At 35.2% G+C, this 27,291-nt stretch overlaps 1 protein-coding gene across 5 annotated transcripts in view; it reads right to left on the reverse strand.

Annotated features, from left to right (window-relative positions):
• Positions 1–2,430: 2,430 nt before the first annotated feature.
• The window catches only part of GRIK2 (glutamate ionotropic receptor kainate type subunit 2), a 653,698-nt gene continuing 628,837 nt past the window's right edge, over positions 2,431–27,291 (reverse strand). Inside the window, exons 15-17 of one of the 5 annotated variants that reach the window (XM_007523909.2) lie at positions 19,095–19,345; positions 6,564–6,698; positions 4,029–4,135 (exon numbers count right to left, since the gene is read on the reverse strand). In XM_007523909.2, the coding sequence (XP_007523971.1) occupies positions 6,579–6,698; positions 19,095–19,345 (371 nt within the window). In that variant the 3' untranslated portion in view covers positions 4,029–4,135; positions 6,564–6,578. Of the gene's footprint in view, positions 4,136–6,559; positions 6,699–8,169; positions 8,257–19,094; positions 19,346–27,291 lie in introns of those variants that run through there. The other 4 variants (XM_060190711.1, XM_007523910.2, XM_060190712.1 and 1 more) reach the window with 4 other exon arrangements.

A 27,291-nucleotide genomic window follows, 5' to 3' on the forward strand; every position in this document is an offset into this window, starting at 1 on the left:
CATAAAAATGTAATGAAGAGGGAGCTGAGGACTTTTCAGGAAAAAGGAGCTATATCAAAATGAACATTTAAGAAACTCTCCTCTAGAAGTTATCAAAATTACAAACAACAACAAAACAGAGGGGAATCCCAAAAGGAAAAAAGGAAAAGGACATCTCACAATAAGCACTGTGCTGCACACATAGCCCATATCAGAGCAATCTGACTCTAACTATAGATACATGACTGTCATGAACCAAATCCTCACTGCCATCAGATCCACCGTAATGAAAACTGAGAATAAGAGGGCTGGGTGGTACTGCACTGGGTTAAGCGCACATATCACCAAGCACAAGACCCATGTTCAGCGGGGAGGTAGTTACAGAAGCCAGACCTTCCACCTTCTGCACCCCACAAGGACCTTGGGTCCATATTCCCAGAGGGATAAAGAATAGGAAAGCTATCGGGGGGATGGGATACGGAGTTCTGGTGGTAGGAATTGTGTGGAGTTGTACCCCTCTTATCCATTGGTCTTGTCAATATTTCCATTTTATAAATAAATAAAAAAGTCTTTGCATAACCACTGTGTTGTTACCCCAGCCTGAAAAATTTGTCCTTGTCCTCATCTTTTTTTCAATTTGCACAAGGCTTACTCTAATAGCTCAGAATTTCTCTCTCTCTCTCTCTCTCTCTTTTTCCTGATCCTATATGATTGATTCTGTGTTTCTGGTTGTACTGTGTGAATCAAGGAAGGGAAGAAACAAAATACATAGGACTTGAAAAGATTCAAAAGAACCGGATGCAAAATATACTATTTCCTATAGGGAAAACATTTTTTTAAATGATTTTATTTATTTATTCCCCTTTTGTTGCCCTTGTTTTGTTGTTGTAGTTATTATTGTTGTTATTGATGTCGTTGAGGACAGAGAGAAATGGAGAGAGGAGGGGAAGTCAGAGAGGGGGAGAGAAAGAGAGACACCTCTATACCTGCTTCACCGCCTGTAAAGGGACTCCCCTGCAGGTGGGGAGCCCATGGCTCGAACCGGGATCTGATCCTTGCGCTTGGCGCCACCTGCACTTAACCTGCTGCGCTACTGCCTGTCTCCCCAGGAAAAAACTTCTTTAAAGTAGGAAACTCATTTGTGATGAGTATATATCATTAATGTACAGCCTTTCATTTCTAAAAAAATATTAGATTTGATTAAAATGAAAATATCACCTCACATATATGTGAATACGAAACCAGTTATGAAGTCACTGCTGGGGCAGCAATGCAGAAAACTTTCAGGAAATTAAAAAAAAACTATTACACATTATGTATATAGAATATGTTGCTTTAAAGTGGAGTATTTTTTTAAGTTGTTTTCAGAATCTGTTATTTTAATACTTGCACAATTATCAAACTTTACAAAAAATCTAATTATTTCTGGCAAGCTGAAAATAAGTAAGGTTGTAATTTTCTGACCACCACTAAAGACTAGTATAGTAAGTCAAAGAGGGCTATAGGGCTTGTTTGCATGAAGTCCTCAGGTTTGGTCCCAGTACTCTCAATATCTCTCTGTCTTGTCCTAAATAAATAAATATATAAACTTGTCAAGTGCTTTAAAATCTGATTAGGATATGATTGGTAAAAGGTTTAATATCCAGCATCTAAATATTTTATGAGATATATTATTTTCAACTCAATGTATAAATATGCTCAGATTTCTCTGCAGAGACTAGTGTAGTTCTCTAAAATTAAATTTTGTAAAGACTATTACTGAAGTAGAAATTGTAATTTAAGAAAACCTTGCACACGCTCAAGTCTTCAATTTTAAACTTAGATATTAACTATTTTATTATGTAATGCTTGTGAGTTTAAAGGCATTCTTGACAAAGTTTCTTTTCTCTTTCCATTTTTCTGTAAATAGTTTTAATTAAAAATGGAGGACATTGTTGATTAATAAAGTGTATTTTGTGATTGAAAAAAGTACATTAAAATGTTGACATGGAAACCACATGATTGCCAACTGTTAATATTGAATTTGTTTCTTCCTACCCACTTACTGCGTAAAATTACATCATCAATGCATAGGAATTCTTTGACATCGAAAATGAGTTTAACTTTAGCTATAATTTTAGTCACTACACAGTTATACAAATACTCTGAATGTAGTAGATATTTATTCATAGAAGAATTAAGATCATGACTGATGCATCTAGAACTCCTAGATTTCTCTTTAAACTACCATAAAGCTAAAATTCACATTATTTATGCTAGTCCATATTTTCCTTTGTCTGATTAACTCATCCCCCAACTTTTGTTTGTTCGTTTGTTTCCTGATTTGTTCAAGTCGTCGGGGTAGTGGCCATCTTTGAAAACCTTGATGGACATAGGAAGTACACTTCCCTTAGTGCAAGGAATATATTGTGCATTCATTTATTCATGCAAGAGAAAAACAAAAGTCAAAGCTGAAAGTAAAATGGACATATTTTAATGATTTTTTTTATTTTTGTGCATTGGATTCAAACAGCAAACTGTGTGCACTCAACTGTTAATCACAATGTTGTCAAGAGGTCTGTGTCTTTTACTATTTTACACACAATTGTTCATTACAGTATGTTACCAGCCTCGTGGAAACCAGGGGTGTCGAATGGTAAGCACTGGTGGTAGTGCATCTAGCTTTTATATTATCTAACTTGAAAATATTTCTCTTCTATGATTCCTTTTTTTCTTGATAAAAATATTTTTCACCAAACGTTGGTGGTGCACACGCACTACCATTCATGCTTGGCATCACACCCCTGACAGGAACACATGTTCTTAGTTTGTTGATAAAAAGTATTACAAAAATTTCCATACAAAAACTATTTTCATAGAAATCTTGCATTTCCACAAATAAACCTGAACATTTTTTTTTTGGAAAAAAAAAACTGCTCAAGAATTTTGTTCATTTGACATTGTGACTGTCTTGATAAATGCAGTCCACTTCTAAGTCCTCTGCACACAGACAGACTTTACTAGAGATGACCAGCCCCGTGCTCCTTTTACTGAAATCTGTCCAGGCTCCATCAAGTTCATGTATAGCAGAAAAGAGGGTTTGGATATACACATCTGAATGCTAGAATAAAAGCTGCAATCTTCCACATTCGCTCAGCTCTCTTTAACCATGTAAGAAAAAAATATATATATGGCATTGTGTTTAAATTCAAAAATCTCTGAACCAAGGGTTGCTTTTTGATTCCTGTGGGCGTGGGCATGGGAATGGGGAAGGCTTGTTGGTGGGTGATCCTGTAGAGTTGCAAGTTAGTTAAATCCCCTGCCTTGGTGAGTTTAAGGAAAACATTATTGCCTTGGACATTTTTATCTCAATCAGTGACTCACACTGTCAGGGAAGAAAGAAAGGAAGGAAAACACTGATGAAAATCTGCTTTATATTCCACTTTCCATAAAAATTCAGATTTGTTTTGCATTTACATTTTTTTTCACATCCTATAAACATGTATGTCTATTCAGATGACCGTTATACTGAGTAGTTGGAGGCTATTAACATCACTTCTACTGTCTGGGTGATCAGAAGACTTATCACATTACAGTTTTTTGCTGATTCCAAATAGTTCTATTCATAATGCTTTAAAAAAATAATCGGTTACCCTTGGGCATTGATATTTCATCTCCGGGAAACAGTTGGACTTCAAGAGGAACCTGCAATTTCTCAGGGGACTGCATTTGAAACCAGTCACAAAATGCGCATTAACATTCACTCAGAAGAAGGGAGGAAGCCTTGATCAACAGTGTAACACCGTATTAACTTGACTGATCCATGATGCTTGTCAATCAAGTCTGACCATTGCAGTCGCTTAGATCACAGAGTCTCTAGTTCATAGACACAGCGGCATGAGGTAACTCATTTTATTTTGCACAGGTTGCATATTTCCACAGGAAACATTCTCGCTAAATTGTTTGGAACAAAAAGACGACAGTTTGTGCTTGGGTGTTTGGCCGCCCAGCTTTATGCCATGGTTTCTTTACCTGGCAACCTTCTGTCGTTAAATGTGTGCATGTTGATGACTTCTTCCGTTTTCACAATAACTGGGGCCTGTGGCTTGTGTTTTAACCGACGCTGGCACTTGAGGGACATCCTCAGTTCCTCTACCATGGCACTACAGAAGGACCTCTACAGAGGAACACAGAAAACAGAAATATCACAAGTGAGTTCACCGCAACGGTACAGCAGCCATAGCAGAATCGTGTGCGAACGTTTTTGTCAACACAGATGCCTTGACGTTTTGAAAATTTGTCACAATTTATAGAGGTTGTAATTATAGACTTCATTAGAAAGGTTTAATACAGAGCATATGATAATTAAAGTACTTGGTAAACAACAGGGTGTCTTAAAGAAAATTTCCACCGGATAGTAAGATGAATCGACAACTAAGAATGCACACATTACATGTAAGTTGACCACAATTTTCACATGTAAAATTGATCAGTGCCATGCCATTAGATATTACTCTAACTTAAGATTTATATACAAACACATATACACAAATCTACAATCGGAAATCCAGCCTTAAAATGATATCTGAAGAATGGACGACTCTTTAGGTCACAACATGAGATATGGGTTTGTTCCTTAAACATGGATTCTTCATTGTACCTATCTTCTAGAACAAAAATCAGCATTCACACAAACATAAAAACATGGAAAATAATACTGGTATTCATTTAATTTTTCATAGTTGCTCTTGCAAACTATTGATGATGATTACAAATATGTATGATCTAATCATGAAATGACAAGTCGTAGAACATTAAAAGTCCATGAACAAATAAAAATTTTATGTCGTTGTAAATTTGATAACTGAGAACTGTTAGGTAATTGAATCCATAAGGAAGAAAAAATTAATATAAATACTATTTTTTCTCAGTTTCCATTTCATTTGCAATAGACTCATTAGCAACTCTATATAATCAAGACATGTTATTACATATTCTTCAAAATTCTTACTGCAGAGTCATATATACTAAACAAAATGTAATCTCTCTTTCTACATATTTGAGCTACATTTATGCTAGTAGATGTAAATCAGATTCATGAACCAAGTACTTCTTTTTAGTTGAAAATCAGATGAAACTTAGTCTCATCCTTTGGAAGAACCCAAATTAAAGATAATGATAAAAAATGTGGACCCTTAGGAATACTTTACACATTCCAAAATGTGACATGAAAACAATAGTGAAATAAAACTAAACAAATATTCATGCCAATACTTAATTTTAGCTTTAGGTATGGCTGTCTAGCTGTGCATCAACTTAGGCTAATTTCACTGGATAGGAACGTCTAGCAGGGGTGGGGATCTTTGAGTCCAGTAGTGGCCTATCATGTACACTCATCCTGCCAAGGCTACTAGAACTTTCTTTGTAGCAACACTGTGAATTTTTAAGTGGATAATGTTGTCTGACCTGTGAACGATGTGGTACATGTTCAAATGACACTTGGCAGAAAACGCCATATATGTCTCACTTTTCTTTTTTAAATTTTTGAATCCTCTTCTGGCTCTCAAACTCATACTTTTAATTCGACATCTATACTACAGGGAAAAATGAGATAGAGTAGTCACTTTCTACAGCGTACACATAAGACTACAGTAAGACATTCTAAGACCCAGTTCTTTGGATCTTGGGCCGTTCTTGTGCCCTGCCATCCATTTCTTACTATATTCTTATGTCTCTTTTATGTTTATACTGAATAGTTTCCCTAGTGGTTTTTCCAACTTTTTGTTTCTGCAATTCCTTCTAAAAGTTGTACAATGACCAGGAGAGTCTATTTCAAAGCATCAATTAGTAACTGAATTTTCTTGCTCAAGAGGCAAGTGAAATTCCTATCTCCTATTTCCCCACCATAACTTCCCTAATTTAGTTCTCTGGCTCCATCACGCCACCCCACACCTCAGTTCTTTCTTCTCTACACTCCCTGTCTATTGCTTGCACCTCGACTGTATTTTTCTTAAGTTTCTCTTTCTCTAGTATCCTGTTACATTATTCAACACATTACATTAGCATGAATTCATCTCTGTACAAATACTCACGCTATGACTCGGATATTAATTTATTCAAGAATTTCTCTTTGCCTAGTCTCTTTATTTTCACTCAATGTAGTTTTATCCCTTTATTATTATGCTGCTTATCATGGCTTCCTATCTAGCAATTAGATTTTCTTTATATCCCTTTCACTGACTGTCAACATGAGTTCTTTAAATATCGATGGAATTAACAATAACTACATATGACCCAAATACTTCCTTATTTTAGCAAAAGTTTTTCTTAGAAGTTTAGTCAAATATAATATGCCTAGGCTACAAAACTAAAATAAAGTTGATATCTGATAATATTAAGTTAGCAAATATATTAATTTACTAGTACTTGTAATGAGTATCAAATACTACACAGGAATTCCCCGTTTACTACAACTACTGTCATGCATTATTCATTCTATGTTAACTCATACAGGCTTATTCTGTTCAAGGATATATGACACTTGGAAGTTGGTTTGTGGACACAGTGCTTCTCATTGCTTAGTACCTAAGATTAGATATACCTACTATTAGATGTACTTATTAAGAACATGATGACAATGATGATGAAGATGGTGATGATGACAACACTGCAGAAATGGAAAAATCTGACTCCAAAAGGGGAAGGAATACATAATCTTGAGGTAAGTTAGTCTTGGCTCTCTGTTGAAACATTTAACAAAAGAATTAATTAGATGATATAACAAAGTAAAACTTGATGCCATTGACTTAAAAATGTTATAGGATGTAATATTATTGAATTGCTTGAAATATGACCTCATTTAAATGAAGACATTTCCCAAATGTCAAGTAATGTACAATAACCACTTATTGGTAGACCTGGTTTCTAGATATTTTGATTCTGTTAGCTTCAAAAATAAAGATATGCTTGGTTTGTTCTAGGCAACTGTTTTTCTGGAAAAATAAGCTGGTAAAGCAAATGCTCATTTAACAGTTAATCATTAAATTTTATTTCTACTAAGAAGTACACTGCATTTAGTACTCTATATTTCATATTCCACACAAATTTTAACTAATACAAGATTTATACTATTAATTAATATAAATATAAGTAAAAAGTCTGTCCCAAAGACTGGAATACTTTAATATTTTATAATCTAAAATATGTTAGATTATATTCACAAATTTAGAAATACTGAAAATCATAAACATGTACAACTGCTATTACCGTTTTCATGTTATTAATTGGGAAGTAAAAGCTTTTAATTGAGCAAAGACCTTTAATCAACTAACCAATAGCTTTTTTTACATAACATCAAATTATCACTTTTAAAAATTTTATCTGAACAAGCTAAATTTTGCAAATATTTTTTGATCTACTCATGCAAATTTACTTGGAAAACAGTTGTGTTTTGCATTACTAATAAGGTCAGTGTGAGACAATAGGTTATTTTCTCACAGAACACTTATAATTCTTAATGACACTTTAATAACCATTAGATTTGATCTCAAGTTTGGAATCAACATGGAAAATAAATTAATGGAATGATAGTATTAGCTACTATTCACTTGTGACACTGAAGCAGACATGGAGTCCATTCTTTTAAACAAAAAGTTTAATGACAATTCAATATTTTCATCATGGGAGAATCTACATATGAAACTATAGAAATTTTTGTGAACTATAGGGGTGTGTGTGTGTGTGTGTCTGTGTGTGTGTCTGTGTGTGTGCGCACACGTGCATGTTCAGCAAGTTGCCAAATAATAATAGTAATTCTATTTAAGTCTTAAGAGAATTTCTAACCTGCTGAGCTATGATAGTCTTTTCCACTTTATATCTTAATAGGAATTTTAAAAGTATCTTTATATTGGAATATTAAATAAAGCTTTGACATTCCAAGTGTATCGTTTTTGATTTTATGGTAATGAATGAGGGAAGAACAATGAGAGAGAAAAGAAAGAGAAAGAAAGGGAAGGAGGGGGGATAAAAAGAAGCAAAAGACAGGACAGGGAGATGAGAAGGAAGAGGAATTAAACCACGTCTAAGGGGTGGAAACCCACAAAGTCCTCGTGTGAAAACAGGGAGCTTCTTACGGTGAAACCAACAACAAAAATGTCTCTCCACATTAATATAACAGACTACAAAAAGAAAAAAAGGCACAAGGATACTAACCATTATTAAAAACCTCTTTTAGTAAGTTTCAAAAGTTTACTAAACAGTGTCTGGATGGTAGGGTGGCACTAACCAAATAGAAGATTCCTGAAAATGAAAATTTAAATCTTTGAGCTGTTAGCATGTATAATTGCATTAAAATTAGTAAAAAAAAAATTTATAAAATTACTCTACTTAGTGAGGTAATCTGTATTTACACATTTCTAATTCTTGAAACGAAGAAGGTCTGGAAACCTTTAAAGTAGGAATTTAGCTGTATATATACATTTCTTTTCTTCTTTATTTGGAGCATAAAATAGCATATAATTAGTCAACAGATAAATATTCACAAGAATATCATTATTAGTCTTGAATAATGTATCCTTAGTAATTCAACATTCTACTTTATAGATAAATTCATATGATAATATAATGTGAAAGCATTTTTGGAAGTACATCAAATTTTTAATATTGGACACTAGTTGTAAAAAATGTCCCATACGGAACAATGACATGTTTAAACCTCATTTTAAAGTTAGAAACTATATATTCAGATGTCTTATTTTAAAAGATGGTAACTGATAAGAAATAGCTAGTTTGGCTTTTTAACACGGGTGTTCATTGTTCTACGCTGAGTATTTGTAGTCATTTTTCATTTGAAGGAAAAATAATAAATAATGCTATTAGTTCTGTATTTAAAGTGTATTTTAAGAAATAAACCCTATTGCATGTGTTTTGCTGTTCTCTTGTTGATCATGTAAAAATTAGCTAAATAATGTTCCATTATTCATTCAAAATAATTTCTAGTGATTTTTCACACTTAGTTCCTTCTTCAAGCCCTACCATGTCCTCAAGATGTTTCTGCTGTATTCTGGAGTTCAATGTTCTAATATATAAATTCAGCCAAACTGTCTGTACATGTGCTGTTTGTTAACTCTTATGAAAACCTAGTCCCTTTTCATATCTAATTAATTCTGATTGTAATCTTTTGGACCAAGAATTAGGAATCACTTTTCATAGAGACCAGTTCAATCACTGTGATTCCTGTCTGCATAATTAGCACACAGTAGATGTGCTAAAGTAACGAAATAAGTTTGGGAAACAGTATAATGGTTCTGCAGAAAGATTTTCACGCTGCCTCTGAAGTCCCACTTTCAGTTCCCAGCACCACCATAAGCCAGAGCTGAGCAGTACTTTGGTTTCCCTACACTTATCATTAAAAATGAGCAAGTAAAACACTTGTGAGAAATGATCATCTTGAAGTTTACAAAAGTACCTGTGATAATTAAAATGGAAAATGAAGTGCATGAAGTATAATCGGTTGCATTTCAACAAATATTGATGTATTGTAAGGGGGAGATAAAATTTTTGTCACCCATTTCTTTTGATTTATTATCTACTTTGCAAGTAGATAACAAATAATATGAAATAGGAAATTTATACACCAGAAATATTGACCTAAGGCTCAGTTCAGCGAAGCAATAACAATGAAGCAATGAGAATGAAAAATGGGATAGTTAAGACAACCCTTCCAAAACTATTTATGACAACTTTGATCTTGATACTCCATTATAGAACAATTATCTTCTTAAAAATTACATTGCTGATATAAGTTGTACAATAGTCCAATAGAATTTTATGTATAGCTCTTAATAATCTAATCACATAATAACTAATGTTACAGCTAGAAAAATCAAAACTTAAGAAGTCATTCGGTCAAAGTTATGCATACAGTTGGAATCACAGCCAAGAGAGGGATTCTGTTCTCTATGCTTCTATGAATACTTCTATGAGCCCATCTTATTCACAGTGACTTGAGTTTTAGTTGAGTCTCTTGTCTGCTTTCTGCTCTAAGTGGTGATTTTGAAAACTAAACAATAAACTAGACAGTCTGATGAAGCACAAATATATTTTTCCTCAATTAATAAAATGATAAAGTTCATTATACTTTAGCTGAAATTATATTCACAGTGATAAGCATAGTAAAAAAATTGAAAATCCCAACCTTGACTCCTACAGAAAGTTACCCAATATCTTGACAGTGCACTTTGCAAATACGAGACCGAAAAAACATGAAAAGTCATTATATTTTTACAGTTCCTCTATTTAAGCTGAAAAAAAAAAATCATTAAATAAGGTCTGACATGCTTCACCATTGTTTTGTCTTAATATCTATGAAATAGATTTTTAAGAAAAAAATCAGTGTTAACCACATTCTTGCTAGTAGTAATAATAATACACTTCTTGCAACAAAATATATGACATACAAATGACTAATGCTTAGTTCCAGGAAAGTTTTCTTTTCTTAAGGCTTAGCATAAAAGTCATCATATTTAGAAATAATAATGATGATATTATAACAAGAACTGTTCACTATATGCCAGACTATAAAAAGCTGCACGTACATATTAAACATTTCATTTATAATACATTTTCATCTAAAGTATATGTACACTTACTTATTGAAAAAACATACAGAAAAGCTACTTAACTTTATCCCAAGTAGAATAAAGTTCAGAAATAATAAGGTAGTTTTTTTCTTTAATTTTAAAATGCATTATCTAATGTCTAGGAACATGAAATAAGCATGATGTGATTCCAATGAAAACGCATAATCTTCTTATCTAACTAAAGCTCTCATCCACATAGTTTATCAAAGACATTTCAAGGAGAAACATATTTCAAGATGAATAGTTTCATGCTCTATCTCCATACTGTGCATACCGTGCTGTGAACTAACCATCTTTGACACTGGGAAATATACTTCATTTGTTAAACAACTGGCCTCCTCCTCAATACAGCTAACAGGATTTCCTGTCTTCAAATAAACTTTGAATTTAAATGAGACAGTGTATCTTGAAAATGCTCATCTTTAATAAAATCAGGTGGTAAAAATTATGATCTTAATTTGTACATAAGTTTGTAGGGATAAAGAGTATGAGCTTTTAGGAATGAATAACTTAACATCTTCTGCTGATATGAACGTGCATTAGTCACATCTCATTTTGAAGTAAACATCTATGTTTACATGTAAAAATATTTTTAAAAAGCTGCCCATTTAGTCCTCATATGTTTCCTTAGTGAAGAATGAGAAGCATGGTACTCTCGGGTTAAATCATGACAAGGAAATTCAAAGTGGGACGACTCATACAAAATTTATTTTTGTTTCATAATTTCGGAAGATCAACACACTCTCCCGTCAGACTTTCTTATACTGGAATTTTACCTTTCTCCTTTGACTCTGAAAAGTTAAATGTAGTTAAAGTTTCACTTACTTGGACATAATGAAAAGCTTGGCAAATATCGATGGCTTATGAACAAACAATATTTGGGAAGTATAAATAATGAGATATATGTATTGATGTTTCATAAATGTTTTTCATTCTTATATGTCAATGATTAATTAGCTTCTTTAAAGACCATTGCTTCTGTTACAATTCATTCTCCAACATTTTAAGTAACTTGTTGATAAAGATCTGTAAATAACTTGTTTTCATTCTTCTCATTCCATGACTTACCGATTCAACCAGCTTTGGAAGAGTTTCATTTACAAATAAATATTAGTCCAGTTTCCCTAGTCTTGCAGGTACAAACTCAACACATCTGATTTACTACATAACCCCCTCATTAAAAAAAAAAAAAAAAACTTTAAGGATTCAAATAACATCACTAAAGTGAGAAAAACTTGAATATTTACCAGTGTTTTGTAATGCAAAAATCACCATAGACTAAATAGTCTATATCCTGAAATGAAAGGCACCAGGCACTGTAGGGGCTGAGCAGTGGGATGCCCAGTTGACTGCATACATTACAATGTGCAAAGACCTGAGTGCAAGCCTTTGATCCCCACTGAGGAAGGGTAGAGCTTCACAATCAGTAAAGTAGTGTTGCAGGAGTCTCATCTATCTCCATTGTTTCAAATTAACCTTTTTTAAAAGTCCTTTTCAGTTGCCATTAGAATTATTGCCCGGGCTCAGAGCCTGTACAACAAATCCACCACTCCTGGTGGACATTTTTTCCTGTTTTATTTATTTATTTATTTATTTTTATTTGACAGTGAATAAGGAAGATAGAGGGAGAGAACAGAGACACCTGAATTACTTACTTCACTGCTCAGGAAGCTTCCATACTGTAGCTGGGGAGTGGGACCTTGAAACTAGGTCCCTGCTCATTGTAACGTGTGTCAATTTAACCAAGTGTGCTACCGCCTAAAACTCCCCCTTTTCTCCCTTTCTATCTTACCCTTCCCTCTGTTCTAGCCAATAAAAAAGAGGAGTAAGGGAGGGAGAGAGAGAAAGGAAGAAAGAGAGAGAGAGAGAGAGAGAGAGAGAGAGACCTTCAACGTGGTGGGGGACAGGCTCAAGCCTGAGGCATGCACATGGTAAAGATCACTATCTAGCATCATTTTTTTTCTTTCTTTTTTTAACCAGCCCTTCAAAATGTAATTCCATAATTTTAATAAAAAGTTAGATGAAAGTATCTAAGATAGGACTCATCTACAAATTCAATAACTAAACATTTTGCTCTATTTTTATTTCTCAGATATTTGCTACACTTGTTTAGATTTAAGTAATAGGAAGGAAAGACATTTATCATGAAGTTTGTTTTCTCCCCCCTCAGGAATCTCAAAAGGTTCATGTTGAAGTTTTTCAATGAAGGTATGTTGCACAGGCAAACCCATTTCAGTTGCATGGTAAGGAAATATTTCCATTGACCAATTCAACAAAGATGAGAGGTAGCACTATATATTACATTATTATTCATGGTGAAAATCAACACGAGACTGCATTACGAATATCCTTTACAAGAGAATATATTTACATATTCAAGAAATGTTTGTGATTTTGAGTATGGATTAATAAATCATATCTTTCATTAAACACTTTATATAAAATTTTACATATTACCATTACTTACTGTTCCTACTTACCAGATCAACATATTATCACAAATACCAACAATGTGTATTAAAGAATTGTTATAAGTAAAACTAGAAGCATAAGACTGGACCTTTAAAACAAATTTATATAAATTGGGATTCACAGAAAATTGCCTCATGATTATATCAGTTTGTTGAATTATTTACTAAATGAAGCATAAGTACTCGTGGTTTTTAAATCAGGAAAAGGGAAGATAGATATTAAAAAAAATCAGAAAATATGCCTAGTGATTGGTTACATTTTCAACACAAAACAAAAATAACTTTTGAATATCTTTCTAAATGCTCAAGTTAAACTTTGGAAAAATCAAATAAATAAAACATTTATTATTTGAAAAGTTGAATAAACTTACAAAGGTGTCATGAAAATTTAGATCATTAACTATTCTACAAATTGTAATGCACCATCTGGTGGTTATCTAAGAGGAATGCAATTTACAGTTTTTGAATTCTTTTTGGTGTCAACTTTTTATTTTATCTGTTAACACTGAAAAAAAATGGAAATTGCCATCATTGTAAAATGATGCATTCCTACATGACTTCCAATTGTCAAACCACTTGGAAATAGAAATATAGCCATCAAAATTTGTTTCTATTAATATTCCTTTCTTCCTTCCCTTCCTTTCTCTTTTTTTTTTTCTTATTGCCACCAGGTGTCTGCAGAATGAATCTACTGATCCTGGAGGTCATTTCTTCCTTTGATAGAGCAGAGAGAAATTGAGAGGGGTAGGAAAGATACAGAGGGGGAGAGAAAGAGAGCCACCTGCAGTATTAATTCACCTGTAGTAAAGTTTCTCTCCCGAAAGTGAGGACTGGAGGCTAGAAAATGGTGATTCACGTTATCAGTCAGATATGCCACTGCCTGGTTCTGTATCAATATATATTTTTAAAATGCTGTAAAATAAATTCTAGCTTCTCATTAAAATAAATTATTGTGAACTTTATGAATAAAATTATTAGAGGTAAGACTTGACAAGGAAAATATTGTGGTTTTTTTTCACAATGCATATATTCAGCTAGAATGAATACAAATTAGATAGGCAATCTATTTATATAAAAACAGAAACTTCATTATGAACTTCATTATATATATATTCATTGATATATATATATATATATATATTGCTAGAGACTTCATATATATATTTTGCTAAAGACAAAGAGAGATTGAGAGTTGAGGGGAAGAGAGAGAGGGAGAGAGAGGGATACCTGCAGCCTCGCTTCACCACTTGTGAAGCTTTCTCCCCTGCAGGTGGGGACCCAGGAGGCTTGAACCTGGGTCCATACACAAGGGAATATCTGTACTCTTTTAGGTGCAGCACTACCCAGCCCTTTATTCTTTAAAAAATATTAGGCAACTACAGATAGAAAAAAGAGATAAAAGAAAGGAGAAAGAGAATGGAAAAGAGGTAACTAAGAAGGGGTCAGGTGGTAGTGCAGCTGGTTAAGCACAGGTGGTGCAAAGCGTAAGGACCGGCGTAAGGAGCCCGGTTCAAGCCCCCGACTCCCCACCTGCAGGGGAGTCGCTTCACAGGCGGTGAAGCAGGTCTGCAGGTGTCTGTCTTTCTCTCTCCCTCTCTGTATTCCCCTCCGCTCTCCATTTTTCTCTCTCCTATCCAACAACAGTAACAACAACAATTATTAATAACCACAACAACAGTACAACAAGGGCAAGAAAAGGTTGGGGGGGAAAGAGGTAACTAAGTGCTTTGTGACTGAACTTGTGTGTCATATAACTGCTTCCCTTCAGTGTGCATAATGTGACAAACTGCATGCTGGTCCCTTCCACAATAATAGAGAAAGTGAATAATTTCATGTTTATCTTATTTTTCAGATTTAATGTAAAGACACAACTAAAATGTAAGTAAACTGTGAGTTTTTGTATGTCCATCTGTATATCTTATAAAATCCAGGAATATTTCATTTTATTTTAATAAACTAAGTAAGGGATCAAATAGTTGTCTAATACAACTGGGTAAAATCTTCTTTCCTCTGGAAATTGAAGAAAAAATTGAGCTCCAGCATTCCAATGTAAGCTCACTTGGACAGTGTGCTTGCTGTGCCATGCATGTGACAGGTTAGAGAGCCTGGTGAGGCACAGTATTTACGGGCATTTTGTTGCTGTGCTGTCTTTATGCTCATGTGTCTCTGTCTCTGTATGTCTCTGTCTCTGCTTGAAAAATTCAGCCTGCAGCAGTGAAACCCCATGATGACAAAGAAAAAAAATCTATTACAATAAATGAGTCACCTCTAATAAAACCACAAGTACTTGTTCCATTTGTCAGTATGATTACTTTAAATTATGTAGAAATGTCATTCTTTTTCATTTCTGTAATGGACCTTTTTAAACAGGTTACTGAAACAACTTCATTATTCACTTAGATCATGGGTTGGGAATATCTGGTCTGAAGGTCACATATGGCTCAAGGAATCACTCAGTCTGAACCTGCCAAGGCAACAGAATTTTTCATAGATATATTAAGTGCTAAATTTCAAATAGATAATCTTACATAGTTCCACGGATTATGCTACAAATAGCCAAATGTCACTTAGCATAAAAAAAGGCTTCCCATCCCTGAATTTTAAATGTATGAATGGGAAAAGGAAAAAGAGAGAGGTGAGGTGATAGGGTTTCCTATCTTAAGTCAATAATCATTGTCCAAATCTTGGAAATACAAATCAAAACACCACTTGCAGGGGGAAGGTTTCACGAGTGGTGAAGCAGAGCTGAAAGTGACTCTCTGTTTCTTTCCATCTCTATCTCCATTTCTCTCTAGACTTCTGTCTCTATCCAATAAAGAAAGATAACAATTTTTTTTTAATTTGAAAGAAAGAAAGAATCCACTGTTCCCAGTGGCCATTTTCCCTTTTTTTTTTTTTCTGTTTTCTTATTATCTTTATTTACTTATTGGATAGAAACAGCCAGAAATCGAAGGGGAAGGGAGTGATATAGGGAGAGAGATGGAGACACCTGCAACACTGCTTTACCATTCGCAAGGCTTTCCCCCTGCAGGTGGGGATCTATTTTTCATTTGATAGTACAGAGAGAAATTGAGAGGGAGGGTGAAAGAAAGACACCTGAAGACCTGCTCTACTGCACATGAAGACCACCCCCCCACACACACACAACACACACACAAGCACAGAGGCTTGAACCTGGGTCCTTGTACATGGAAACATATGTGCTTAACTACGTTTGCCACCACCTGACTACTGAAGTAAGTATCTTTACAGAAATAAAAACCCCACATATTTTGTTTCTGTTCTAAACAAAAACACCTGCAAAAGAATTATGCACAGAGACATAGTCTGGAGAACTATATGAATGGAACAGAGACAAAGACAGCAGAATGTCACATCTTGACAAGAGATTAATTCATGTCTTATTTTAATAGTAACTTATAACTGAAAAAATTCATTAATTGTACCCATGCGTCAACAACTGCACTGTAAATTGTTAATTCCTCATTAAAGTGATTTAAAAAAAAAAAGGAAGATCACATAGGAATGCTGTGCTGTGGATCTATATAAAAAAGCCACACTGTTTCCGTGATTTTCTGATCCATTCAACACATTAACCAGTGATCACCATTTGTCAACAGACTTATTACAAATGAGATGGATAAGTTAATATTTTTCAACATTGACTAGTTATGAATTGATTAAAAAAATTCATTTTGGCACCATAAAAAGAATCACTAAGGGCCAGAAAAAAATAGCTCTTAGTCTCATATCCTTTCCAGGTTAAAGCCCATCCCAACTACTCTGAAGGAAGTTTTGGTGCTGTGCTGCCTTACACACACACAAACTCTCTCTCTCTACCTCTATCTAAAATAAATGAATCAATCAGTATCTAAAATCATGCACAAGGTGTTCTTCAACTTCTCAGTTCCAGCTCTGTGACAAACACTTGGTTTAACTAAGGTAGAAGATATAAACATCCTGAATGTTGCAGGAAAAAAATGTGATTATTAAATTTTGATTTGGTTATTTACCATAAGACAGAAAGGGGTTATCAAACCTCATTTATATAGAAAGTGATATTTCCAAATGCTAAGGTACATAGTCCGTAAAAATGTAATATATCCAGAATTTTGGTTTCAGAAAGGATGAGTAACACAAATTAAAAATAAAGAAAATGATTTCTGTTTTTCTGAATTAGCTTTAAAGGTGAAACTAACTCAAACAACAGTAGATTTACCCATGTATGGATATTATTTTGAAAACATGACTTTATATACTTTATGCATTGAATACATTGTTCAAATATTAAAGAGAATATAATCTCACTATTTTGCAAGGTCAAACCCTAAAAATGAGTTCTATTAAAGTCCTTCAAAGTGTTTATATAAAAATATTTTTCAAATGTGTCAAAAAAAACCCTCGAACTACATAAGAACAATATTTAATGTCAGAGTTATAAATTTATCTATCAAAGTGGTCTGTGCCTGAGATAGGTTTCTTCTTTACTCCCCTCTTTTTTAAATCTTCTCTGCTTTTCTTTTCTTCTCTTTCCTTTTCTTTTGTTTTCTTTTCCTTGCTTCTCTTTTCTTTTCCTTCTTAGCATTAGAGATTGAATCTAGATCTCAGGTGATAAGGCATGTGGTCTATATGGAGCTAAACTCCACGACCCTTTAAGTCTGCTCATTTACTATTTTTCCTAAGGATGTTATAGCATTAGAAATCTATAATCTAATCCAGCTTTCTAGCCCTATCCTCAACTCTGACACCATCATCCCAGACAATATTTATAGTCCACCTGCATGTTAGCTATCAGCCTCAGGCAAAAATTACTAAAGTCATGGACTTTTGGGAATATACCTAAAATAAACTTCCTAGCTTCTTTCCATACATAATTTCATCAGCTCTATTCTTGCCTTTGGGTTTCTATTTATTAAACCATTGTTTCGGCTTTATACCTTACTATTTTTCAGCCACCAAGCTACAGACTCTGCTATGATTCCATCCTGACTTTCCTGGGACCATTGTGTCCTGGAACCCCACCTCTCCAGAGCCCTGCCCCACCAGGGAAAGGTAGAAATAGGTTGGGGGTACGGATTGACCTGCTAATCGTCATGTCCAGTGGTGAAGCAATTACAGAAGCCAAACTTCTGATCTTTTGCACCCCATAAAGAATTTTAGTCTATACTCCTAGAAGTGTCTTTTCAAGAATAGGGAAGTTTCCAATGGAGGGGACAGGACACAGAACTTCAGTGGTGAGAACTCTATGGAATTGTACCTCTGTTATTTTACAATCTTGTTTAGTCATTATTACGTCACTAATAAAATAATTTAAAAAATCCAGAATCTAATTTCAGTTCATGACCTTTTCCAGAATAGTATACAAAGTACATGTGTTGCAGTCCAAAGCAAAGATAAGGCAGTCATAATAGTTCAGAAGTTTATAATGTTCTGAAGACTCTAATTCAAGGAAATAAAGGACTCGGTAGAAACAATATGCAATAGTAAAATAAAAAGCACAAAGTTTTCATTTTCATATGGTCATTAATGTAGAAAATTAACTGCAATTTCCCTACATTTTCACCATTAAAAAATGTCACTGGCCTAAAAAAAAATCTTCAAGTAAAATTTCCATTGACCTCCTAACTGGAAACTGGCATAAAATTTATATCTACATAGATCTTTTTTTTCTTCTTCAAATTACACTTTCTGACCTTTCTTTTTTCTTCTTTGATTATATTCTTCCATCTAACAATAGTAAAGAACTTCAAGTTGCAAATGTTTTGGTTTTTTTCATGATTCAAATAAGATTTTTTTTTCCCCAGTCCAATTGTAATGTTTAATTATAGCTGTCTTCAGGGAAAGTAACTGTTAGACTGAAAAACCATGAAAGTGGTCACGAGTTCTTTCTGTGACCTTTGTTCTGCAATGGAAGGCACAAAGCAACGGTCTTAGTTCTACAGAACTACCCTTGGCTGGCAAGATCAAACAGAGTCTGCTTCACTATGACGGCTATGGATTCAAATCGTAAGAAGGCGACAGTTACCTTTTCCAACTGAGCATTTTTTTTGGATTTGTATAAAAACTCTCCCACTGCCACAAAAACTGAGAGCACCAAGCCAGCGGCCAGAACAATGAAGATGCCACCAATATTCTGAACCCCTAGGGCACTGGCCTCTTTGCTTTCCTCCTCTGGGCAACCATTGCCTCTCCACCACTTTTCCTTCATCATATGAAGTTTGCCTTCCTCTTGTAGCTGAAGAATTGCTATGGTAATTTTGTCTCTGTATGGAGAACCTAAGAAAAAGAGACGGTATGTTAATTCTTCCCAGGAAACCAGTGCTTTGCAATTCAAAGTCAATGAGATGAAAGCAAAATGGTACCTGATTCCAAACCTTCCAAAACATGCTGATGTTTATGTTCAGTAGAGAGGGGGCTGGGGGGCAGAAACAGAACTTGAACAAATAAACAAAAAAATGGCTGACCTTTCTAGATTATGAAGTATAAGAACAATTCTCTTTTGTTTTCCCTTTTTGATAGAGACAGAGGCAGAGAAGTGGAGTAAAAGAGATCATAATAGCATCAAAGCTTCCTTCAGCGCAACGAGGGCCAGGCTTGAACCTGGGTCACGCACAAGGCAAAGCAGTTCACGTGTGTGCTCAACCAGGTGGGTCTCCACCGGGCCCCCTCATGGTCTACATTCGACACAAACTCATCTGTAAATGCTTTTCTGCTCACCATAAAACATTAAGCATTTCAGTTGGTATTGAATGTTGTCTGTGACCTTGTGTTGACAGTTATATACCAACGTATATGCCTTGATTTTCATTTTGCTAATAACGATGAAAAAGCTGACTTTTCTGGCTCATTCATAATGCACACCACCGCTCACTGTGCTTCCATTTGATGAATATAGAAAGGATGAAGCCAGCGTTATGTTTAGGCTGAATAAGCAAGCTAGAAGGAAAAAGGTAACAAGAATGATTGGAAGTGAAGTGGTTTCAGAAAAAAAAAATGGAATGAAAATGGCAAATGTAGTGGGAGAGCTTTTCTGTAACATATCCTTAATCCATTCAGAGAGAAATAGAAGGGCATAGATTTTATGCGACATTTTTCACAACATTATCAATTCTAATTGTCATCATTAGGAGTAACTTTCACTGCACAGTAATTCCCAGGGGAACTTGGGAATTTGTAGTTGTCAGTGTCTTTCTGTGGTCTCTTCCAATAGCTACAGTAATGAAAAGGTTTATTTTAAATTCTTCCCACTGGACATTTTAGATTTCTACGGTTTAGCAAGGCCCATACTATTCTGTACTTTCCGCTTACCCTCAAAATACTGTAATTCACATAGAGAGAGAGAGGAGAAAAAAACTGAAGAATAAAAAGGGAGAGAAAAGGTAACATTTTAACTACTAGCAAAGTCCCTTGATGATGTCATAAGTAAAAACTGTAAATACATATATTTAGAATTCTGACTGAAATTATTCCTTGGGCTTAGTTCAGTTTTAGAAGAACAGCACTTTCATGCCTGAAGTCCCAGAGGTTCTGGGATTAACCATTGGTACTGCCATATGTCAGAGCTGAGGAGGATCTAGAAGGGCATTGACTGTTATGTGGAAAGCTGAGAAATGTGAACAAGGGGGAGATGGCATGATGGTAATGCAGAGACTCTTATTCCTGAGGCTCTAAAGTCTCAGGTTCATGGTGAATTCACCTTCTTTACCCCACCTTGGATGGAGCTCAGAGATACCATGTTAAGTGAGATAAGGCAGAAATAAAAGGATGACTATGGGATGATCTCATGTATTTGAAAAAGTAAATGTGAATGTCCCTTAGACACTTACAAATATTTATACAAATAAATACTTTGGTAGTTTAAGAAGTAGACACTTAAAGGGCTGGTAAAACAGTTCATTTCATAGTGCGTTTTGGTCTGTGTATGACCCAGGTTGGAGCCTGACTCTCACTGCACTACAGGAAACTTCAGTACTGTGGTTTCTTTCCCTGTTTCTCTCTGCCTCTCAGTCTCACTATTTCTTTTTTCAAATAAGTTGTTGTATGTTAAAACAAAACAAAACAAAAGAATCCCAAGAACTGGAGGTTAGGTGGTGGTGTACCTGGTAAAGCAAGGACCTATATGCAAGGACCCAGATTTCACCCTCCTCCCCCAGCCTCTGCCCCAACCTGCAGGAGGGCAGCTTCACGAGCGGTGAAGCAGTGCTACTGGTGTCTCTCTCTATCCTTCTTAATTTCTCCCATCCCTCTCAATTTATCTGTGAATGTCAATTTTTTTTTTAAAAAAAAAGGAATTATAAGAGTTCTATTCCAGCATGTTTTGACACAATCAGTGAAATTTTTCAGAGGTTGGGAGAAAAATACACAGCCTGTCTTCCTAAAAATAGCCAAATCCATTATAGGATTAAAAAAGAAATTCATAGGTGTGGCTGGGCATTGTTGTTTTTCATTAAGAAAAATCATTTCTGCCCATTTTCTAAAGAACTTTAGTTTCTTTTATGTTGTATCTTGTAGTTACTTGACTCATGTTAAAGATGATACACAAAATCAAATAAACCCTCAGGCATTCTTTTGAATCTGCTAATGATTTCAGACTATTTCCAGTTTAATATTACTTCAAAATTATGCTCTTTTTAAAATACAATAATGCCTATCTCAGGTGACTATGTGACTGTAACATTTTAAAACATAAAATATTCTAGATACAAGTTTAAAGGAGACATGCTAAACTCACTGAGGACACAAGAACAAGCCAGATATTTTATGCAACATGTTATGAATAATCCTGACAAAAGAATGCCAGCAAATTCAAGGCATATATCAATATATTTGGAACTCTACCAGTAGAGAGTCGGGTGGTAGCACAACGGGTTAAGCACAGGTGGCATAAAACGCAAGAACCAATGTAAGGATCCCGGTTGGAGTTCCCCCTGGCTCCCCACCTGCAGGGGAGTCGCTTCACAGGTGGTGAAGCAGGTCTGCAGGTGTCTGTCTTTCTCTCCCCCTCTCTGTCTTCCCCTCCCCTCCTCTCTCCATTTCTCTCTGTCCTATCCAAAATCAATGACATCAACAAGAACAACAACAGTAATAACCACAACAATAAAACAACAAGGGCAACAAAAGGGAATAAATAAATATTTTTTAAATATCTACCAGTATATTAGTGATGTCAGTAAGGAAGGAAAGACAACTATCAGATGGTTTCACTCATATATGGAATACAGAGATTGAAAACACATTACCTCCCAAAAGCAGAGTAACCAAACCTGAAGATGTTGAGAGAATTTCAGTGAGTGACTATCCATGGGAAGGTGAGTATGTGTTGGGGGGGTAGAATTTTGATAGCAGGAGTGGTGTGCAACTCTGTCCATACATTCTTCAATACTTGTCAATCACTAGTACAAATTAATAATAAAATCTACCAGCATAAACTCTACTCTCGTGAGAATTTCTCATTAGAGCCTTGTTTACATACCACTTGGTCAACATTTACTGTACTAATGAAGGCTCTTCACACTAGTGCTTAATGTTCAGCACGTCTCTGGAAACTTAGCAGAGAGCAATCTGCATAGACCGTTGATTATCTGTGGTGCAGTCAAAGCTCATGAATTCTCTTAAATGTTTTTAATAATATAGAATCTAGACTTTAACAAATATAATGGGAAATTTCTACAGGTATAATTTAACTGATTTTTTTTTTTTGTGTGTGTGTATGCTTAATTTGGGGTTCTGGAAATTATTAAGTCTGGATTTAGCCTTACAAACAATTTCACAAAAATTAAAATTATGCCGCTTTTGCAGTGGAAAAATAGAATGCATTTTAATGGAAGGTTTGACCTGCAGAAAGATGAATAATTTGCACCAATTTTTGTGCATTATGTTCAACTAATGAAGACAAATGTAGTCATTCATTCCAGCAAAGCTGGAGAACTGAAGGCCAGCAATTTTATGCATCTATAATGATGAATATTACAGTACTTATTGCATGATGAATTGGGAATTCTAGAAATGGATGGTGAGCAAAACAAGGAAAAGCATGCTCGTCATGTTGATTTCCCTTCTTATAAACTTTGGCATCTGCCTTCAACAGACAACACGTTTCCCCTTGTACCTCCTCTCCATTTCTCAGCTCATCAGATAGGAAATAATGAAGCAGGGATATGGCTCACATTTAGTGTCCAGAAAATAGAAGTTAACAAAATGAAAATCTGCATTATTCACATGACAACCATCATAGAGTATCAATAAAACAATCTAAAGTAACATGTTTTACCTCGCAACAATTACATGTAAGACTGCTATAATTAGATAGCAGTTACTTGAAGATTATTAGTAAAATTGTTGATATTTCATATTGATTAATATAAGATACGTTATAAAGATTTACTTATAGGGTAACATTCAAATCCAATTATCAAGTAAAATATGGTGGGGTAGATAGTGTAATGGTTATGCCAAACGTCTCTCATGCCGAAGGCTCCAGATTCTATCCCCTGCACCACCATGAACCACAGCTGAGCAGTGCTCTGGTTAAATAAATAAATAAATAAAAATAAAAAGTTTATCCCAGTTTATGTATAATTAAATTAGTAAAGTGACAGGAATCAGGTGTATATAACAGGTTTATGTGCAAATAAGAGCAACTTTATAGTTAGCCATTTATTAAAAAGCAGCAGTGTTATCTATTCACTTTATTTTTACATTTTTCAGGCATCACATATTATGCTAGTGTTGCTATGGCAAGGAGGTGGCTGATTTAGCTTGAATCTTGTCCACAGAAATCACTGTTGACTGCTTGAATATTTCTACTTATTGTTGAATGCCACAAGTATAAGAGGGAGGAACAGATCATAGAAAATTCCCTCTGTGGCTTTGCCAGCTAACATACACTCAAGTTATTAAAGTGAGGCGCTAACTAACGAATGAAGCCTGCTGGAAACAGGCATCGTCTTAATCAGACTTTTCAGTCTTGTTCGAGAACTTCAACCAGATTGAACACAGCAAAATGAAATAACACCAAACTGCCCTAATGGGTTTTCTCTAGGCTGCATTTTCACAACTACCAGCTCCTGGACTGCTGAGTCTGCCTGGACCTCAAAGTGCAGTATTCACTCAACATTGGAAAGAGAGAAGCCAAGAGGGCTTTTACTATGGATTGTCAGAAGGGAAGCGATATAGCTGAAAATGCCATTAAGGAGAAATGCTCCCTGTCTGGAGAAATAGATTATTACCTATGGTGAATTAGAAGGCAACACTGCAACTGCTCACACAGTTTAAATAGACTTTAATGGAAACTGCTGTGAGTGGCTTTTAGCTTTTTCCCCACTCAGGGCTATGTGTTGTTTTCCCCTTTACATTCTTTTGAATGAAACAAGAAGCTCAGTTAACTTATTGTATGTAAGAATACCTACAACTTCACCAAAGTCGACGCTATGGTAAATGACACATAAAAAAATCATTGTTGTAGTCTAGCAAACTAAGAAAGGATTTAGCGGCACCCTACACTTCATTAAACCAGCTTGTGTTTATTTAGCATTTCCCTTCACGTCACCGTTGATTGCTGCACTAAGGTGTTTTTATATAAACACAGATTCCCTAATTGAATAGCTCATATCAGAATCATTCAGCCACTTCACAGCACGCCTTGGGCAGCAACCATCACTCTCAGAAGAGCAAGAAGTGAGTCAATCGGAGAGGTGCTTCTGAATGACCACACAGGGGAAGCTGACAACCTCACCAGAGAAAGCAGGGACTTTGCTAAAGACAGAAAGATGAAAGCTAAAAGAGTGAAAGAGGGAGGGAGGAAGGGAGGGAGGAAGGGAGGAAGGAAGGGAGGGAGGGAGGAAGGGAGGGAGGGAGGAAGGGAGGGAGACATGTGTGTATAATTTTAAAAAATGCATTTCTGATTTTCCAATTAAAAGACATATTTTCTCATTTTAATGTATTCCACAAAATTTGAAATTTGAAAAATCTGAAAATTGAAATCATGATTAGTAAAGATTTCTTTGCTTTGTTTTTGAATTTTGCCTCCAGAGTTATCCCTAGGGCTCAGAGACAGCACTTCTCATTTACTGTTCCTGGTCCCATCTTTTTTTTTTTTTTTCCATTTGAATGGATAGGACAGAGAGAAATCGAGAAAGGAGGGGAAGACAGAGAGGGGGAGAGAAAGACACCTGCAGACCCTGCTTCATGGTTTGTGAAGCGACTCCCCTGCAGGTGGGGAGCCGGGGGCTCGAACATGGATCTTTGTGCAGGCCGGTCCTTGTGCTTCATACTATGTGCGCTTAACCACCACCGCTTGGCCCCTACATGAAATCTACTTTACAGTTTACAGTTTGTGAAAGTAATAACAACATTTTCGGGGATTTCTGGAACTAATATACATTTCCAGAACATGAAACTATATTGTTCTACATTATATATATATTTATTTATAGTCACTAACTCTTCTTAAATACATTCTTTATAGCTCTTACTAAGTACTCTCAGCTTTTGTACAAAGATTAAACTTTATCACTGGGACTTGGTACCCACACCACAAATATACTGCTCCTGGTTGTTATTATTTTTTTTTCCTTTAAGTCATAATAGAGACAGAAGGAGGAAGAGAGAGAGGAAGAGGAAAGAGAAAAAAAGATACTTGCAACACTGCTCCGTTGTTAATGAAGCTTTTCCCTGTCGGTGGGGAAAGGCCTGACCCCAGAAGCTTGCACATGGTCTATAGGGGGAAACATAGCCTGACCCCTAAACAAAACTGTAAACTAAGTATTAGGTTGTAAGTACTCTTCACTGTGTCCGAGCAGGGATAATATGCTGAATAAAGCTGATGTTAAGAACTAGTTGAAAATGCAAATTGTGATTTGGATTGAAAGTTTATGAGAAGTCAACATCATATTTGAGCTCTAGGGTTGAATGTTATTGTGTTTATTCACAACTAAGTCAATATAAATAATTCAGGAGGAGGGGCCGGGTGGTGGCACACCTGGTTAAGTGCACATGCTATAGTGCACAAGGACCTGGGTTCAAGCCCCCGGCCCCCACCTGCATGCTGAAAACTGCACGAGTGGTGAAGCAGGGCTGCAGGTGTCTCTGTCTGTCTCCCTCTCTATCTCCCCTGCCCTTCTTGATTTCTGGCTGTCTCTACCCAACAAATAAATAAAGATAATAAAAATTTAAAAAATTAATAATAATAATTCAGGAGGCATATTTCTAGCCGAGATAGAAGGTACCAAATCATAAGTTACAGTTTGTAATCCTTTTATGAGAAATAGTTAGGAAGTGAAGTATAGTTGGTCTCAAAACTATTTGTCTTTATGAGTGAATAAAATGCAACTCATGACAGTTAAGAGCATCAAAACAAAGATAAACAAAAAAGTATACTGCCAATACCTGCAGTAAGGGATATGAATATTCATCACGTTAAACCTACTTCATGTGCAAATTTATGTCACTGAAAATTCCATATATATACATATATAGAATATGTTTTTGAGTAATAATAATACACACTAATAAATTCAAATTTTAGATTACATGGTAGTGAAAGAAAATGTGATGAAATGGTTTTCCTGGTCTATGATTTCACCATATAAAAGTACTACTCAAATCTTTTGAATAATATTTAATTAATTCAAACCAATAATTTTATGTTAACATTCCAAAGGGTTACTTACAAAAGTCAGAAATGTATATTATTGTCAGAATTTTAAATAATGTTCATGGAAACTCTAATATTTTACCACTATTATATTAGAAAAATCTAAACTCATCAAAGGAATGAATTTACTTAGAAATAAAGCCAATTTGATTTCCGGGGAAGTTTTTCATGCAAGTGACCTTGCCAACATCAATGACTGTATTTGTAAAATATCTCAGCTTTCTTCAAAAGGGCAAGAATTGATGTAATTAGCCAAGAACTGAGTAGATAACGGGAGAAAGAACTACACCCTCAGGCGATAGTTTAATTTATTTTGCTCTTTAATCTTATCTATAAGATAAGCTTAAAGCTTGGGAGATAGCAATTTCAAGTTTGTGTAGAGCATTTTCATTAACTAAAAAAGTTACAGGGGGATGGGGAGGTAGCATGTCTGGTTAACTGTACACATTACAGTGTGTAAGTACCCAGGTTCAAGCCCCTGGCCCCCACCTGCAGGGGGGAAGTTTCATGAGTGGTGAAGCAGGCCTGAGGTGTCCACCTCCTCCTCCCTTCTTGATTTTTTACCGTC

This window comes from Erinaceus europaeus, chromosome 4, assembly GCF_950295315.1.
Source record: "Erinaceus europaeus chromosome 4, mEriEur2.1, whole genome shotgun sequence".
Lineage (NCBI taxonomy): Eukaryota > Metazoa > Chordata > Mammalia > Eulipotyphla > Erinaceidae > Erinaceus > Erinaceus europaeus.